At 37.9% G+C, this 14,507-nt stretch overlaps 3 protein-coding genes across 5 annotated transcripts; all 3 read right to left on the bottom strand.

The window, feature by feature from the left end:
• Window positions 1-274: 274 nt before the first annotated feature.
• On the bottom strand, window positions 275-3,345 carry LOC147274437 (calcium-dependent mitochondrial ATP-magnesium/phosphate carrier protein 2-like). 2 transcript variants are annotated; one of them, XM_086256327.1, is made up of 4 exons: window positions 2,328-3,343; window positions 1,059-1,847; window positions 842-932; window positions 275-767 (listed from the first exon to the last, which is right to left on the bottom strand). In XM_086256327.1, the coding sequence occupies exons 1-4, from the start codon at window positions 2,794-2,796 to the stop codon at window positions 578-580; spliced, it is 1,539 nt and encodes a 512-aa protein (XP_086112453.1). In that variant the 5' UTR covers window positions 2,797-3,343; the 3' UTR covers window positions 275-577. The 2 variants fall into 2 exon arrangements, with proteins under 2 accessions (XP_086112453.1, XP_086112454.1); XM_086256328.1 differs by having other exon boundaries at window positions 587-726; window positions 2,328-3,345.
• A 453-nt stretch (window positions 3,346-3,798) lies between these two features.
• On the bottom strand, window positions 3,799-6,452 carry LOC147274438 (uncharacterized). The gene is made up of 4 exons (XM_086255886.1): window positions 6,331-6,452; window positions 5,160-6,011; window positions 4,864-5,025; window positions 3,799-4,188 (listed from the first exon to the last, which is right to left on the bottom strand). Exons 2-4 carry the CDS (start codon window positions 6,003-6,005, stop codon window positions 3,928-3,930), a joined length of 1,269 nt encoding a protein of 422 aa, XP_086112012.1. The 5' UTR covers window positions 6,006-6,011; window positions 6,331-6,452; the 3' UTR covers window positions 3,799-3,927.
• A 4,146-nt stretch (window positions 6,453-10,598) lies between these two features.
• On the bottom strand, window positions 10,599-13,646 carry LOC147274439 (uncharacterized). Of its 2 annotated transcripts, none has more exons than XM_086255888.1 (5): window positions 13,485-13,646; window positions 12,307-13,159; window positions 12,011-12,172; window positions 11,021-11,278; window positions 10,599-10,824 (listed from the first exon to the last, which is right to left on the bottom strand). In XM_086255888.1, exons 2-4 carry the CDS (start codon window positions 13,150-13,152, stop codon window positions 11,021-11,023), a joined length of 1,266 nt encoding a protein of 421 aa, XP_086112014.1. In that variant the 5' UTR covers window positions 13,153-13,159; window positions 13,485-13,646; the 3' UTR covers window positions 10,599-10,824. The 2 variants fall into 2 exon arrangements, with proteins under 2 accessions (XP_086112014.1, XP_086112013.1); XM_086255887.1 differs by having other exon boundaries at window positions 10,998-11,278.
• Window positions 13,647-14,507: the final 861 nt, after the last annotated feature.

A 14,507-nucleotide genomic window follows, 5' to 3' on the forward strand; every position in this document is an offset into this window, starting at 1 on the left:
CCATGTACAGGCAGAAAGTTGATTAATTAAAATGGTCTAGAACAACAGTATGCTTATCCTGTAACTGCATCATGCAGGGGAGAGTAACATTAAGAGGCAACTAATATTATAGCCGAAAATCTACCAATCAGACATGAAATTCATTTCACCACATATGCATTATTAAATAGAATAGTCTCACATTCCACTGATATCTTGCTGTAAACGTGCATAAAGATCCTGATGGCAGTAAGCAATAAGCAACCTTATCTAGAAATAGCACAGGGGTAGAAACAAATTGCCGGTATTCATTAATGATATAATCTAACAAACACACAGAAAAGGGAACGAGATGATACCTATCCACTTTTGACATCAAATTCAAAATGTGCTGTAACTTTGTTTCTCAACATTACGTTATGATTATTCCGGGAAAAATACTTTTTGACTACAAAATTGAAAATTATGTGCCCCATATCCTGGGTATACCATCTGTCTTAACACCTACTTAGTAATTTCATTTTTCTTATCATCATCATCATTACAATTTCTAACTACAAGTTCGCGTAGTTACCATCTGTAATGAATACAGCACTCATTATAGATCTAGTCTTTTTTTCATAGCTTCATATACCATGTATGTAATGCTTGCAGCTGGCACAACTTTAAGAAGATTTGGAAAAATTCCCTTGTAGAAACCTCTATAGCCTTCATGCTGAAGGGTTCTCCAGAATACATCAGCCATTCCTTTATAAGCAGAAGCTGTATTAGAACGTTGGGCTTGCAGTCTGGGAAGCAAAGAATATATTAAACTTAACAGCAAATTCAACAGTAGTGGAAGACTTCAGCATTAAAATTGTACCTGGTTCGAATGACCTGCAACGGATAAACACACGTTGCTCCAAGAGCTCCAGATATCGTCCCACAGCCCAGTTGGATTAGAGGACCAGGTTCTGCACAAAAGTGAAGATTTTAAGGCAATTTTGTAAAATAAAGGTACATGTAATTACAGACAGGACAAAAAAAAAAAAAAAAGGAAATAAAAAAATTTAAAGCAAAAAAAATGAAAAAACAGATACCTGTACTATCATGAAGAATGTACGTCCTTGACATATCTTTTAAGGTCTCATAGGCAGCGAGGTCAATGCCAGCATAGGGGATAATCCCAAGAAGAGACGGAAACAGACCTTTATAGAAGGCCCGCGGTCCCTCATGAATCCATATTTCCTTAGCTAGTGTCCTCAACTTAGGACCCCTTCCAGCTTCTGAAGTACAAGTTTGTAACCGAGTTTTCACAAGATCCAATGGATAGATAGAAGTTTGTGCCACCGCACCCGCCATACCACCAGCAAAAAGTCTACCCACAGTTCCGATATCACCTTTGTCTTCCCCCATACTATCTCCAATGACACCTTTTAACATTTCATAAGTATAGAACTTGATGGCACTTTCAGGTGCTACCTTCACAACATTTATTCCGTTACCTCGGAAAAACCCTAGGAAACCATCTTCCTTCAAGATCTTCTTTATAGCTGGTACTACAGAAGCACGTGATGTCTGGACTTGCAAAACCACCTTCAAGCGATCAAGAGGAGCAGTAGTGGTACGAGAAGCTGCTCCAGCTATAGCCCCTGCAATAAAGTACCTGCTCGTATGAACATGCTTGCTGATGCCTTCTGGAATAACAGCCTGCTCTCCAATATCCACAAAGCATACCCTTTCCCAGTGATGATATATGTTCTCAATAGTTGCTTCATGTGGATAAAGTAGAAGAAAATCTCTCCATTCTTCAAAAGTTATAATCCCATTGTTATCCTTATCAACATGCTCTACAAAGCGGGCAAGTTCCTCATCATCCATTTCAATCCCTACAAAATACCAACTGCCAGGGCTTATAAGATGGAAAAAGAAAAAAATCCTGCCTAATTGAAGACTACGGTAAAAAAAATGCTCCCCCTTTCTTTCTTCTTTTTTTCTCGAACCAATTTGGGAAACTATATTACAGTCATAGCTATACATCTTCATCAACCTCAATGTAAAATGTTCCCTCGTGGAAACTACAGTTATGTATAGTTGAAATTTGAGAACAGGCTAAAGTATTAGAAATCTTTCATGGGAATCAATAACTTTGACCTAGGTAATCCATTATAAATTATAATCTCGATACCACATGATTGATAAAAAACCCAGAATACTTTGAACACTGCCTCAAATGGGTCGAGGCCAAATTGGCCAATGACCAAACCCTCATTGTTAGAATTAGAAGTTAGAGAATGTGCTAGATTCTATGAACATGCATAAGCAGCTAAGCTAATAAATGAATTGAGAGTCCATGAACATGCATATACCAGCTTTGACGAGAGCTTCCCAGAGCTCTTCGGGCAGAATGCCGCCATTGTGTTCGACATCAATGGCCTGGAAAATGCGGTAGAGCTCGAGCTCCTTGTCGTCCATGTATCGGCGGAACTCGTGGTAGTCGACCCTGCCGTCCCTGTTGGCGTCTGCGACCTTGAGGAGGTCCTTGGCGTACTTGTACTCCGGCGGAATCTGGAGGGCGTCAAGCCCGGCCTCGATCTGAGCGTAGTCCAAGTACCCGACATTGGCGGCGTCGAAGAAGCTGAAGAGGCTGCGGATTCGGAGCTCCCTCTCGTCCTTGGTCTCGCGCAGAGCGAGCAGGACGTGATCCATGGACACGGGTGGTGGTCCGGGTTTCTTCACGGGGTTTCGAGAGCCGTCGGTGGCGGCGGTGCTGGGCTTTGTGTCCATCTTAGGGAAGCCGGCACCGACATGCTCTACAGCCGGCTTTGCCCCTGACATAAAAAACCCAATTCTTCTTCTTGTTCAATCTTCAATGTTGTTCAGAGAGAATGAATGCCAGAGCGCCAAGTCCTATGCAGAAATCACAACCCACAAAGACAGGACCTCATTTTCAATAATGGGGGATGGGATTTGATTGGGTTGGGTTGGATTGAATTGAATATTGTTAATTAGAGCGTGGAGATAACAGATATGGTAACATTACATGGTCTAAGACTTGCCCATTATCAAAGACGAGGAGGAGGTGAAGAGCGTAGAAGATACGAGAATTGAGATGGAGAGGAAATGAGGGAATGAGGGATCCCTCTGTAAAAGGAAGAAGTGGATATTCCTCTGTATTTGTTTGGTCGCCCTTTTTCCTAACTTTTTGCGTGGGCTCGCTGCCTGGCCCAACTTCTCCAAACGCCTTTCTTGCACGAGGCCACGAGCCCCTCAGAGTGGCCTCAGCTACCCACCATTTCATCGTTCTTTTCTCGTTTTTTTTCCTTTTTTTCTCCTTAGATGAAGATAACCTTTTGTCCTTTTGTCTATTTTTGTACATGAATATGTGAAAAATTAATAAACTAATATAAAATAAAGAATTCAAGTTTATAAAGTCACATTAACTTACTTGCATTTTAACAGTAACAACATTGTTATTATTTAGGAGTGACAATAACATTAAATTCAAATTTGACAATATTCTCATACTTAACAAAAAAAAAAAATCAATTCATCACTTAAAGCATCTCAAATCCTTTTTCTATATATTTTTCCAATTTGAGGATAAGTTAGGAAAAAAAATTAAATTTGGAGAATAGCTCTCTAAAGCTAAAGTTAAAATTTTTCCTAAATCTTTATTTTGCTTGGATTTTTAGTCTAAAATTTGACTACTTAAGATTTGAGGGAGAGTATGAAAAACCTCATCCATTCCACTTGATTTAGAGAAATTTTTCTCAAATTTTGAGAGATTTTAAAGAATGGTTGAAGCTGTATTTTATGTCATTTTTTTACCAAATTTAAATTTGAATAAAAATTTAGGAAAAGCTCATATTAATATATTATTGCAATACCAAAGCGTACATTGGTTATGCCTGTCTACCTATCACAGTGCTGAGTGAAAGGTAGATTACATAACTCAGTACATAAAGTTTAATAGTAACTTGTGTCCAAGCTAATCAAGGGGGGCTTTGGCAGCTGGTCTGCAACCAAAATGTAGAAGAGACCCATAACTCCTATGTGCGTCTGAGTGCTGCTGTAATTTGATGCTACAATCAGAGTCTCCCCGTCATTTATTTTGACAGATCCAGGTCGAGGATAACAAGTGGACATTCCTACAATATAACCAGCCTCATTTCCAGCTTCCTCCCCTTTTCCATATATTGGTAATGACGAACATAGGACCCGTCCATCCTAAAATCGTCATAAACAAGCAGATTAATTAAAGAATAAAGACAATACATAATCAAATCCTTGTAATTTAGCCTAAGATACCATGAAAAATCTTGACTAATAATAATATAATATAGTGCAGGAAGGGATCATGATGCAGTGCTTAAAGCTTAATTCTAGACACCAGATGAAGGTCACAGACCTGCAAATGGCCAAGAGGGGAAAATGTGATAGTTGCAGTCTAGTAGCCAAAACTTTACTTGATAATGTATGCAAGCGAGAACATACTAGTGAAATGAATTCTAGCTCATAGAAGCATAGAGCTTATAAGCATAGGTAATTACACTTCTTTTGAAGGAACAAACAATAATTGAGCCTAGGTTCTATCCAATGAGGATTGTAAAGGACACTAGAGTCAAGCATGACGATAAGAAATGGGTCAGGTATGCTCAGCAGTTTATGTAGCCATTTAGGCTAATAAGTTGTTAGGAGATAATAGACCTGTCATCAAACAATGAGGATTCAAAACACTTTAAACCACTCTCACTTCCCAGAGTTGACAATTTCAGACATATACATAGAGAAACTAGTTAATTTTAGAGTTTATCAAAGAATTTTGAGTTCTACCATATGCCGCAAGAAATTATTGCAAGGCCAAGCAGAAACCAAATTATTATGAGTCAAAGAAAAAAGCACCTCTCCATATAGAGTTGAACCGAGCCCCCCTGTGTGCTGATGGGCTACGCCATAGACAACATAACCACCAGTTGGCATAGTAGCCATTGCCCATTGGTTGTCAAAGCACCCGTCACTAGTCGTAGCAGTGGCACTGCAAGACGCTTCAACATTATATTCGATCTGCACAAAACACACACACAATCATAAAAGGAATTAAATTCATAACAAATGCCAACAGGCAGAACATTGATGCATTATCAACATGAGAAAGAATACTATTACAACATATCATATGATGAGGCAAGTTCACTTACCCGGCAATCATGTTTAATAGAAGGTCCTGCTGAATGATTCATTCTATCAGTGGCATCAAAGATATAAATCTTGACAGGCACAACAGAATCAGACCAATCAACCCACTTCACAGTATATCTCATGTAGAGGCTTCTCTTGACACCATTATAGCCTTGTTTTACTCTGCACTGTGTTCCATCATAACAACAGTACAAACCTCCTTTGTACCCTGGCCTCAAAGGCTGGCCACGTGAATCCTTTGATACATTATACAGATCACGCCTGCATTCAGTGCATCCCAACCTATCTTCCGCGCCCCGAGTGTCAATTGCATGGACATTGAGCATCCATCTCTCCTCATACCCAGCAGGAATCTCTGCAGGATTGCCCACTTCTATTCCAAATGGATCCGGAACATGTGTGTCTGTTCTTCGTGTTTCCGACCCAAGTCCATAATACTGCCCAAGAACATTATTCTGGCATATCCCGCTGTTCCTCGCAAAAATAAAATCCGATTGTTGAAGCCCCTCAAAACCACTCTGCTCCGGTTCCACAAAACCTTTCCGGCCATAATATTTTCCAATAACCCAATGATGGAGATAAGTTTCATGAAGAGGAATAGGATTCCCTTCTTCATCAATTACTTCAGCATTTAAACCCTTGATACCAATATGACCTCTTGGGAAGTAAATGTTATAGTAATACTTGTCCACAACCGATCCTGGTTCCAACACAAACTTAGGGGAGACATAAACGCTAGTCCTGGTCTTAGTTTTACTTATCCGAATAGAATCTGAACATGGTATGCTTAATGCCAATACTAGCATAGCCAACAAAAGCACCCAACCTTGAAAACAACGTGCCATTTTTTGCTGCCAATGTTAACATAATCTCTAGTTAAACAAAAATAGTGGCACACAAGCTCAGGTTTTACACTCCAAATCATAAAGAGACATCAAATATGTACTTGTGAGGCACAGAATTGGTTTATTTTATACTGTTTATTAGAATTATGGATATGGGTTATGGAATTTGTGCATATCTGAATCAGGGGATTGAATTGCTATGAGGATGTTGCATATGCGTTTATACAGAAATCAAAAAATAACCCAGGAAAATAATCAAAACCATATTCATAATAAAAGCAAACCAACACAATGAAGGAATAAAAATTGAAAGGCAAGAACGTACCAAAAATGGAAGGTGGAGTGTCTCAGCCACAGAAAGAGTATGGGTGTGATGGTAGAGTGTGGAGGCCCATTCAAACTCTACAAATTTATATGCAGCAAAAACAAGAAATAAAACTTGTGAAAGTAGAATTTGGCCTTTTGCGGGGTCGAGCGATTACGAAAGAGATGACGTTTTGAGATTTCTATGGCTTGTCGTGTAGTCGTTGTTTAAGCCAATCCATAGAAAATGAAATCCACCATTTTCACTTTCACTGCAGATATTAGGTAAACACTGGGTCGGACATTAATGAATTTTAAAAGAGCTACAGATTTCATAGAACCCATAAAGTATGGATTTTATAAAGGTCGTAGATTTTATAAATTTCATAGAATTCATCAAAATTTAAGAGAAATTGACTAAAATTCTTGTGACGTTAGTTATGCAAATAAAATTCATCCAAATTCATCAAAATTCATTATTTAATAAAAATTTATGAGTTTTTAGACAACTAAATTTTTAAAGAATTTATTAATATACAAGTTTGGGACACTTATATTTTTATGAAATCTATTAAAATTCTAATTGAGAACACCTAAATTTTATTGAATGTTTAAAATTTATTAAAATCTGAGTTGTTACTTGGCGACACCCCCTAAATAAATGGGGTTGAAGTTGGAGGCTTGGAGGCCACAACCATGACAACACGTCAAATTGACTGGAAAAAAATTGACCACCTTTTTAATATTTCTCTAATGGCATTATAAATAGAGTGCTGCTATTTGCACATTATTTTTTTTTTTACACTATTTTCTCATACACACCTCTTATATTCTTCTAAAATTTAAAATTTCTCTTTAAAAAATTACCTTATTTTATCTATTTCACAAAATTTCTTACCACAACACACCATATCACCCAACACACCCCATCAACTCAGACCAAAAAAAAAAAAAAAAAAAAAAACATACACTCAGCCCCTCCCCCTCCCACACCCGACCACCTCCCTCCCTTTCTTCTTCCCTCACCCGACCACCTCTCTCTATCTCTCTCATCCCCGCAGCACCACCATTTTCTCTGTCTCTCTTCTCCCCGCAAAACCAACTTAAAAAAAAAAAAAATGCAGGTTCGGCACCGATCCGCCAAACCTGCAACTTTTTTTTTTTTTTAAGTTAGTGCTGCGGGGAGAAGAGAGAGAGAGAATATGGTGGTGCTGCAGAGAGGAGAGTCGGTGCTGCGCTGGGAGGTGTTGCAGGGAGGGTGGTGATGCGGGGAGAATGGTACTGCACTGGGAGGAGAGAGGAGTCGGGAAGGGAGGAAGAGAGAGGGTCGGCGAGCTAGGAGGATAGGGCTGCGCTGGGAGGAGAGAGAAGCCAGAGAGGGGAGGAAGAGAGAAAAGGTTGGCGAGTTGGGTAGTGCTGAGGGGAGCGTGGTGCTGCTCTAGGAGGAGAGAGGAGCCGGAGAAGGGAAAGAGAAGCCGGAGAGATGGGGAGCTGGGCAAGGCACGATTAAGAGGGAGAAGAGAGATGGAGTGTGTTGGGGAGGGCTTTAAGGTATTTTCAAAATGGGATAAATTTGTAAAATCACTAATTAAGTGATGAGGGGTGTGCAAAAAGAAAAAAAAAAGTGTGCAAATAGCAGCACTCTATAAATATTGTTTGTTTTGGATCCAATATGGCTCAACATCGACAATAAAACTACTAAATTAATAATTGGTTGATAATATCATTAAATCCAAGATTACAAGTTTTTTTTTCTCATAACTTTTTTGCTCTTTTATATATGAAGTTCAAAGAGAGATTTTGAAAACTATATCCTTTTTTATTTCAATTAAATACTTTTAATTATTATTCGAGTAGTGGTCGAATTCTTACAAGAAGTGTTGAACTTCTCTCGAGTAGTGTTCGAACCCTATTGAGTAATGCTTGAGGGCTATTCGAGCACTTTTCAAAAAAAGCTTAAACACTATTTGAAAGTCAAAATTCTAAAATTAAAAAAAAATGTAATTAACTCAAAGTTTAGATTAATTTTTCAAGTTCATATCCATAAATTTGGACTTTAGTAAATGAATACTTTGGGATAGTCCAAAGTCCAAGATGCCACCCCAACAAAGGGACCCAGAAGGGTCAGCCTTCATAAAGAGGGAGGGAGAAAACAAAAAAACAAAAACAATTTGGACTATAGTAAGTAAACATTTTAGGACCCTTGTTCATAAGAGCATGCACAATGCAAGTGCTAAATGCTATTGCAAATATAGCAATTTTTGGTGAAAAATAAGCTATAATGAGGGAGGAAAGTTCAGGAAAATATAGAAAATATAGCAAATATAGCAAGTGATGAACTTTCTCACTTGTTGGAAAAAAAATAGAAAGCTGCTATTTGCACTTTCTTTTTGCACACACTTTTCTTTTACACACCTCCTATCATCTTTTAAAATGTAAAATTTCTCTTTAACACACCCCTCTCATTACCAAAATACTCTCAATATCATTAATCTTACCAAATTTCTCTTATACACCTCACCTAATCCATTCAAACAATACACACTCACTCAACCCTTTTAGACAATACACACCTCCACCTCCAACCTCATGCCCACCCGATCCTAGCCAAGAACACACCCATGTATACCAACATCATCATCAAAGCCATCACCACCGCCGTCAACTCAGCCGTCGAAGTCACTGTTAACTCACTACTGTCAATCTGATGTTGGTGGTCTCACCACCTTACTACAACATCATAGCCATTGTTGTCAACCCATAGTTATGCCTTAAGCTAAATTATTTTAATTCATATGCAAATCTAGATTCTTTTATCAAATTTAAATTGGTTAATCAATCTCAAGACCTATTTTTTTCTGTTTGAGATAATTTGGAGTACGGGTTTTCTGGGTTTCAAGATTGAAATTTCAAGTTTGGGTTATAGGGTTTCGCAGGTCGTTCGACACTGGTCTACCAAACATTTTGGTTTCGTTCGGTAGTAAGCTACTAAACATTTTGGTTTCGTTCGGTAATAAGCTGTCAAACCTTTCAGTTTCGTTCGATAGTAAGCTATCGAACGAAACTAAAAGGTTCGACAACTTACTACCGAATGAAACCGAAATGTTCAGCAGACCAGTATCGAACGACCTGCGAATTTGAAAATGAATAACTAGAAAATTCACTCTTGCACTCTAAAAAACCTCACTCCAAATCATCGTAAACAGACGAAAAAGGTATTGGAATTGATTAACCAATTGAAATTATATAAGAAAGCATTAGATTTATATTCAAATCCAAAAATTTTAGGTTAAGATATGCCTCCAACTTCCAATGGCTATAGTGGAGAGATGATGCATGGAGGCGATGAAGGCGGGTTAATGGCGGGAGGTGAGTGTCGACAATTTTGGGATGGGGGTGGGGTTATGGGTGGAGTGTGTTTTGGTTGTGGTTGGAGGTGAGGTTGAGGATGAGGTGTGTAGTTGTGGTTTAGGGTGTAAGGAGAGGTTTTTTTTTTTTTTTTTTTTCAAATGATGTGGGTTGTCCTTTAAGGTAATTTCATTTTATGTCAATTAAGTAATTTCACAAAATAAGTTGGTGGGGGTGTGCAAAAAGAAAAAAAAAGATATGCAAATAACAGCACTCAAAAAATATAGCAAATATTGCAAGTGTTGAACTTTTCTACTTGCTGGAAAGTTCAGGAAAAGAGAATGAGTGGAGTCAACTGCTTGCTTCCCATTTGTTGTGTGCATGTGTGTATCATGGTTAGCTTTGGTTGGCTGGTTTTGGTTGCTTCCCACGTGAATTGGTTTCCACAGGGCAGTCATTGGTTTACTAGTTTTTTAAACTCATATAGTTATAGTTTTTAGCCATTGGAGCAAAACACATAAATGCTATAGCTAAAGCTAAAAAAATCCTGCTAAATTTAGCATTTTGTAATTACCAACATACATGCTCTAAGGTCTAATGCATCATGGGGACGGATATGTGACATTCTATTTTTGACACAAGTTTTTAATAAGACTTGATCTATATAAAATTTTAACAATCCGAACCATCCATTTAAGAAGAACTGAAGATGCTCTAACTTAGGATTTGGCTTCAGGTTTTTGGATTTTCCCATGTATTCAAAGTGTGTATTAGTATAAAAATTTCCTATAAAAAATTTGAATTTAGGATCTCTTGGCGTGACTATATATAACCTTTGATGTCATACTCCCATCCCAGTACTCATACAACTTAGATTTAGATTTACAAACTATTCTTATCATTACCATCTCACAAACACATGAATATCATGCAGCCAGGATATGTACAGTGAGAAGCTCATATTATTGCTATACCAAAGTCTACATTGGTTATGCCTGTCTACCTATCACAGTGCTGAGTGAAAGGTAGATTCAAGACGCTTTGATTACATAACTCAGTACATAAAATTTCACACCAAAATCAATCTATAGCCACTGCCAACTTCTTTCTCATTGCTGTTGATGATGGACTGGGACACTACCTGCTGTAGCTACTACCTCTCCCAAATCTGCAAGAACAAAGCTACGTCATGAGACTATTGAACTTGATGTTCGGTGATAAACAATCCACACACCTTATTTGCCATTCACAGAGAGAGAGAGAGAGAGAGAGAGAGAGAGAGAGAGAGAGAGAAAAAAAATGCTCATAAGTCCTTGTGTATGTATATTTAGATTCATTAACCTTCATGTTTTATAGTATCTTGCCTAAAGTGGAGTGTCCAAGCTAGTCAAGGGGGACTTTGGCAGCTGGTCTGCAACCAAAATGTAGAAGAGACCCATAACTCCTGTGTGCGTCTGAGTGCTGCTGTAATTTGATGCTACAATCAGAGTCTCCCCATCATTTATTTTGACAGATCCCAGTCGAGGATAACAAGTGGACATTCCTACAATATAACCAGCCTCATTTCCAGCTTCATCCCCTTTTCCATATATTGGTAATGACGAACATAGGACCCGTCCATCCTAAAATTGTCACAAACAAGCAGATTAATTAAAGAATAAAGACAATACATAATCAAATCCTTGTAATTTAGCCTAAGATACCATGAAAAATCTTGACTAATAATATAGTGCAGGAAGGGATCATGATGCAGTGCTAAAGCTTAATTCTAGACACCAGATGAAGGTCACAGACCTGCAAATGGCCAAGAGGGGAAAATGTGATAGTTGCAGTCTGGTATCCAAAACTCTACTTGATAATATATGCAAGCGAGAACATACTAGTGAAATGAACTTTTTCAAGCTCATAGAAGCATAGAGCAGCCTCTTAGATGATAAGGTTAGGAAGCGCTTCAAAGCCCCAAGCTTATAAGCATAGGTAATTACATTTCTTTTGAAGGAACAAACAATAATTGAGCCTAGGTTCTATCCAATGAGAATTGTAAAGGACACTAGAGTCAAGCATGACGATAAGAAATGGGTCAGGTATGCACAGCAGTTTATGTAGCCATTTAGGCTAATAAGTTGTTAGAAGATAATAGACCTGTCATCAAACAATGAGGATTCAAGAATGATTCGGTCATGAAACACTTTAAACCACTCTCACTTCCAAGAGTTGACAATTTCAGACATATACATAGAGAAACTAGTTAATTTTAGAGTTTATCAAAGAATTTTGAGTTCTACCATATGCCGCAAGAAATTATTGCAAGGCCAAGCAGAAACCAAATTATTATGAGTCAAAGAAAAAAGCACCTCTCCATATAGAGTTGAACCGAGCCCCCCTGTGTGCTGATGGGCTACGCCATAGACGACATAACCACCAGATGGCATAGTGGCCATTGCCCATTGGTTGTCAAAGCACCCGTCACTAGTCGTAGCAGTGGCACTGCAAGACACTTCAACATTATATTCGACCTGCACAAAACATAGACTCAATCATAAAAGGAATTAAATTCATAAGAAATGCCAACAGGCAGAACATTGATGCATTATTAACATGATAGAGAATACTATTACAACATATCATATGATGAGGCAAGTTCACTTACCCGGCAATCATGTTTAATAGAAGGTCCTGCTGAATGATTCATTCTATCAGTGGCATCAAAGATATAAATCTTGACAGGCACAACAGAATCAGACCAATCAACCCACTTCACAGTATATCTCATGTAGAGGCTTCTCTTGACACCATTATAGCCTTGTTTTACACTGCATTGTGTTCCATCATAACAACAGTGCAAACCTCCTTTGTACCCTGGCCTCAAAGGCTGGCCGTGTGAATCCTTTGATACATTATACAGATCACACCTGCATTCAGTGCATCCCAACCTATCTTCCACGCCCCTAGTGTCAATTGCATGGACATTGAGCATCCATCTCTCCTCATACCCAGCAGGAATCTCTGCAGGATTGCCCACTTCTATTCCAAATGGATCTGGAACATGTGTGTCTGTTCTTCGTGTTTCCGACCCAAGTCCATAATACTGCCCAAGAACATTATTCTGGCATATCCCGCTGTTCCTCGCAAAAATAAAATCAGATTGTTGAAGCCCCTCAAAACCATTCTGCTCCGGTTCCACAAAACCTTTCCGGCCATAATATTTTCCAAGAACCCAATGATGGAGATAAGTTTCATGAAGAGGAATAGGATTCCCTTCTTCATCAATTACTTCAGCATTGAAACCCTTGATACCAATATGACCTCTTGGGAAGTAAATGTTATAGTAATACTTGTCCACAACCGATCCTGGTTCCAACACAAACTTAGGGGAGACATAAACGCTAGTCCTGGTCTTAATTTTGCTTATCCGAATAGAATTTGAACATGGGATGCTTAATGTCAATACTAGCATAGCCAACAAAAGCACCCAACCTTGAAAACAACGTGCCATTTTTTTGCTGCCAATGTTAAGATAAACTCTAGTTAAACAAAGATAGTGGGACACAAGTTCAAGTTTTACACTCCAAAATCATAAAGAGACATCAAATACGTACTTGTGAGGCACAGAATTGGTTTGTTTTATACTGTTTATTAGAATTATGGATATGGGTTATGGAATTTGTGCATATCTGAATCAGGGGATAATCAAGAATTGCTATGAGGATGTTGCATATGCGTTTATACAGAAACCAACAAATAACCCAGTAAAATAATCAAAACCATAAACAGAATAAAAGCAAACCAACACCATGAACGAATATAAATTGAAAGGCAAGAGCGTACCAACAATGGAAGAGGAAGTGTCTCAGCCACAGAAAGAGTTGTATGGGTTTGATGGTAAGAGTGTGGAAGCTTCAATAGTTCAATCTGTTGGTTATAAAACAAAGATGATATCTATATTTTATTATGCGTGTATGGGCGACTATGTCAAACTCTATAAATTTATCTTCAGCAAAAACAAGAAATAAAACTCTTGTGAAAGTGACTGAAAGTGTGAATATAGAATGTGGCCTTTTGCAGGCTCGAGCGATTACGAAAGAGATGACGTTTTGAGATATCTATGACGTGTCGTGTAGTCGTTGTTTAAGGCTTCAAGCCATTCCATAGAAAATGAATCATTGAATCCCACCAATTTCACTCTCACTCCAGATAATAGGCAAACAGGTCGGTCATATGACTCATATCCACGAAATTAAACGAATGGGGTTGAAGTTGGAGGCCTCAGCCATGACGACACGTAAAATTGACTGAGAAAAATTGACCACCTTTCTTTTTCTTTTTTTTGGCCAACAAAATTGAATAATTGATTACCTTTTTAATATTTCTCTAATGGCAATATTGTTGGTTTTGGATCGAATACGGCTCGACATCGACAATAAAACTAAATTAATAATTGGTTGATAATACCACTGAATCCAACCGTCCAGGATTACAATATTACAATTTTTTTTTTCTCATAACTTTTTTGTTCTTTTATATATGAAGTTCAAAGGGAGATTTTGAAAACTAGATCCTTTTTTATTTCTATTAAATACTTTTAATTATTATTTGAGTAATGGTTGAATTTTCCTAAGAAGTACTCAAATTTCTCTTGAGTACTCAAACTCTTAAATAATGCTTGAGGACTATTCAAGCATTTTTCAAAAAAAGCTTGAATACTATTTAAAAGTCAAAATTCTTAAAATAAGAAGTCGTAATTAGCTTGAGTTTAGATTAATTTTTCAAGTTCATATCCATAATTTTGGACTTTATTAAATGAATACTTTGGGATATTCCAAAGTCCAGGTGCCACCCCAACAAAGGGGC

The sequence above is a fragment of the Dryas octopetala genome, chromosome 9 (assembly GCF_963921425.1).
Source record: "Dryas octopetala chromosome 9, drDryOcto1.1, whole genome shotgun sequence".
Taxonomy (NCBI): domain Eukaryota; kingdom Viridiplantae; phylum Streptophyta; class Magnoliopsida; order Rosales; family Rosaceae; genus Dryas; species Dryas octopetala.